Genomic DNA, 1,855 nt, shown 5'->3' on the forward strand with positions numbered 1-1,855 from the left:
CTTTCAGAACTGCAGTAAGTTACGAAATGAGCGACTAAAATTTCACTGCAGCTTTTGCACGGAAACAGCGCAGCAGAAGCGCACGTGTGCTGTGGCTGCCTGTGCCTGCACTGTTCGGCAGCTCTGCTGTCCCAGGAACCTTCTCTGTAGTGAGAGGAGGTCTGTTGGGAATCTTCCTAAGGTTCGGATATCAGTTAAGTTAGAAGGTTTTTGTGATCCACCATGAAACTTAGTACTCTCTTATTCAATGTATTGTCATAGCTAAATGTATTTAAATATAAACCTAAAAGTGAATTAGACTGCATTTCCTGGCTTCTGTTTGTAAGAATAAGTACAAAAGCTGTTAAAATGTTTAACAGCACTTAAATATAAAGTTTAAAAATTGATGGGAAAGGATAGAAAGAAAACTATTTTCTCCAAGAGTGAGGGTGTTTAATGTAAGCATTAGATAGGTGTGTGCCAATCATGGTGTCCAATACCTTCCATCTATAACAGATGTGTTCATAACACTGGGAAGTGCCCATAGCATCGTAGCAAAAATAAAAGCAGAGTTAATGCTTAATTACTTCCAAACTGGAAGTCTGTGTGTTCTCTTGTGTCTTGAACAATGTTTAGACGTTTTCAGTTGAATTATTCTTATTTGACTAAAAGACTTTGTTGCGTTATCTTTTAGTGTTGAGAAGTGTAGATATATGGATTCTAAAATGAAGCCTCTGTGGATAGTATACAACAACAAAATGTTTGGAGGAGATCTTGTAGGGATCATCTTCAAAAACGGTGATGGTAAGCAATGATAAAAATTTTAAATTTTCCCTTTTCCTTCTTCATTCCCACACTCCCATTTCAGCTGTGTTGCTCGGTGTTGCCATCATGTAACATGGTTTCCTCTAGCAGCGGTAAATAAATTAAGCATCTTCTGACTGGGTTTCAAAGTATAAACGTTAGTCATGATGATATAATTATGGTCAATCCCTTAATGAGTATTTTTAGATACCTTTTTCTGAAGGCCTTATAAGCATTTGAAAGTTTGACTACAATGCACGGAGAGACTGAAGGTTTCAACCTTTCGTTACAGATCTCCGACAGGACATGTTGACACTCCAGATTTTGCGTTTGATGGACATACTTTGGAAAGAAGCTGGTCTGGATCTCCGGTAAGGATCTCTTGAGGGCTTGTTTATTTGGATGGAGAGTCCACTTTCTTATTTCTCTTGGTCTTATTTCTTAAGGCCATCTGTGGTTTGTACAGCCATGGCCACAAATGACTCTATTACTGTCCAAATAAATTTTATACTTACGATCTATTTCCTACAAAATTTAAGGGAGGGATGTCATCCTTTAGTAACTGCATAACAGGCTTCATGAAGATGAGGGTCTTGGGAGAAGAGAAGTTGGTTGCTTGTGCTTCATGTCTAGAAGTCCTGAACGATGATGATTGAGAACAGTCACTGTGGATTTACTTTAGCAAGACTTCTCAGTCTGACACCCGTAATGTTCTCGCCTCTCGAGTTAGGAAGTTACCATCTGGACGGGTGGACAACTACATACTCTGCCTGGAGGTTGTTGTCAAGTGGCTGATCACTGGAGTCTGTACAGTAATTTTTATGTTCTTAGCCTTGGCTAATGTTATCTTAATCTTATATTTTCAGTTGTGTTTTTGAATCATGATAAACAGTGGATAGTCTTTCAAGAGTAAGACAAAATTCTATAGTAAAGTTGGCAGAAAAGGTGATATATTTAGAAACACTACTTTTTGGGGAAAGAATATGTTGTAGCTTTCTTAAAACTGCACTTTTCAGTGCTGTTTCAATGAGGTAATTCTAACGCAGTCAATTATGAAGTCAGTGGAGAAAAA

General features: G+C 38.0%; 1 protein-coding gene across 1 annotated transcript in view; it reads left to right on the top strand.

The window, feature by feature from the left end:
• Positions 1-1,595, top strand: part of PIK3CB (phosphatidylinositol-4,5-bisphosphate 3-kinase catalytic subunit beta) — a gene marked incomplete at its 3' end in the record, with an annotated part of 94,469 nt that extends 92,874 nt beyond the window's left edge. Inside the window, exons 18-21 of the mRNA XM_014960631.1 lie at positions 4-14; positions 674-783; positions 1,076-1,154; positions 1,514-1,595. Of these exons, the coding sequence (XP_014816117.1) occupies positions 4-14; positions 674-783; positions 1,076-1,154; positions 1,514-1,595 (282 nt within the window). The remainder of the gene's footprint in view (positions 1-3; positions 15-673; positions 784-1,075; positions 1,155-1,513) is intronic.
• Between the last annotated feature and the right edge of the window lie 260 nt (positions 1,596-1,855).

The sequence above is a fragment of the Calidris pugnax genome, unplaced genomic scaffold, assembly GCF_001431845.1.
Source record: "Calidris pugnax isolate Ruff unplaced genomic scaffold, ASM143184v1 scaffold398, whole genome shotgun sequence".
NCBI lineage: Eukaryota > Metazoa > Chordata > Aves > Charadriiformes > Scolopacidae > Calidris > Calidris pugnax.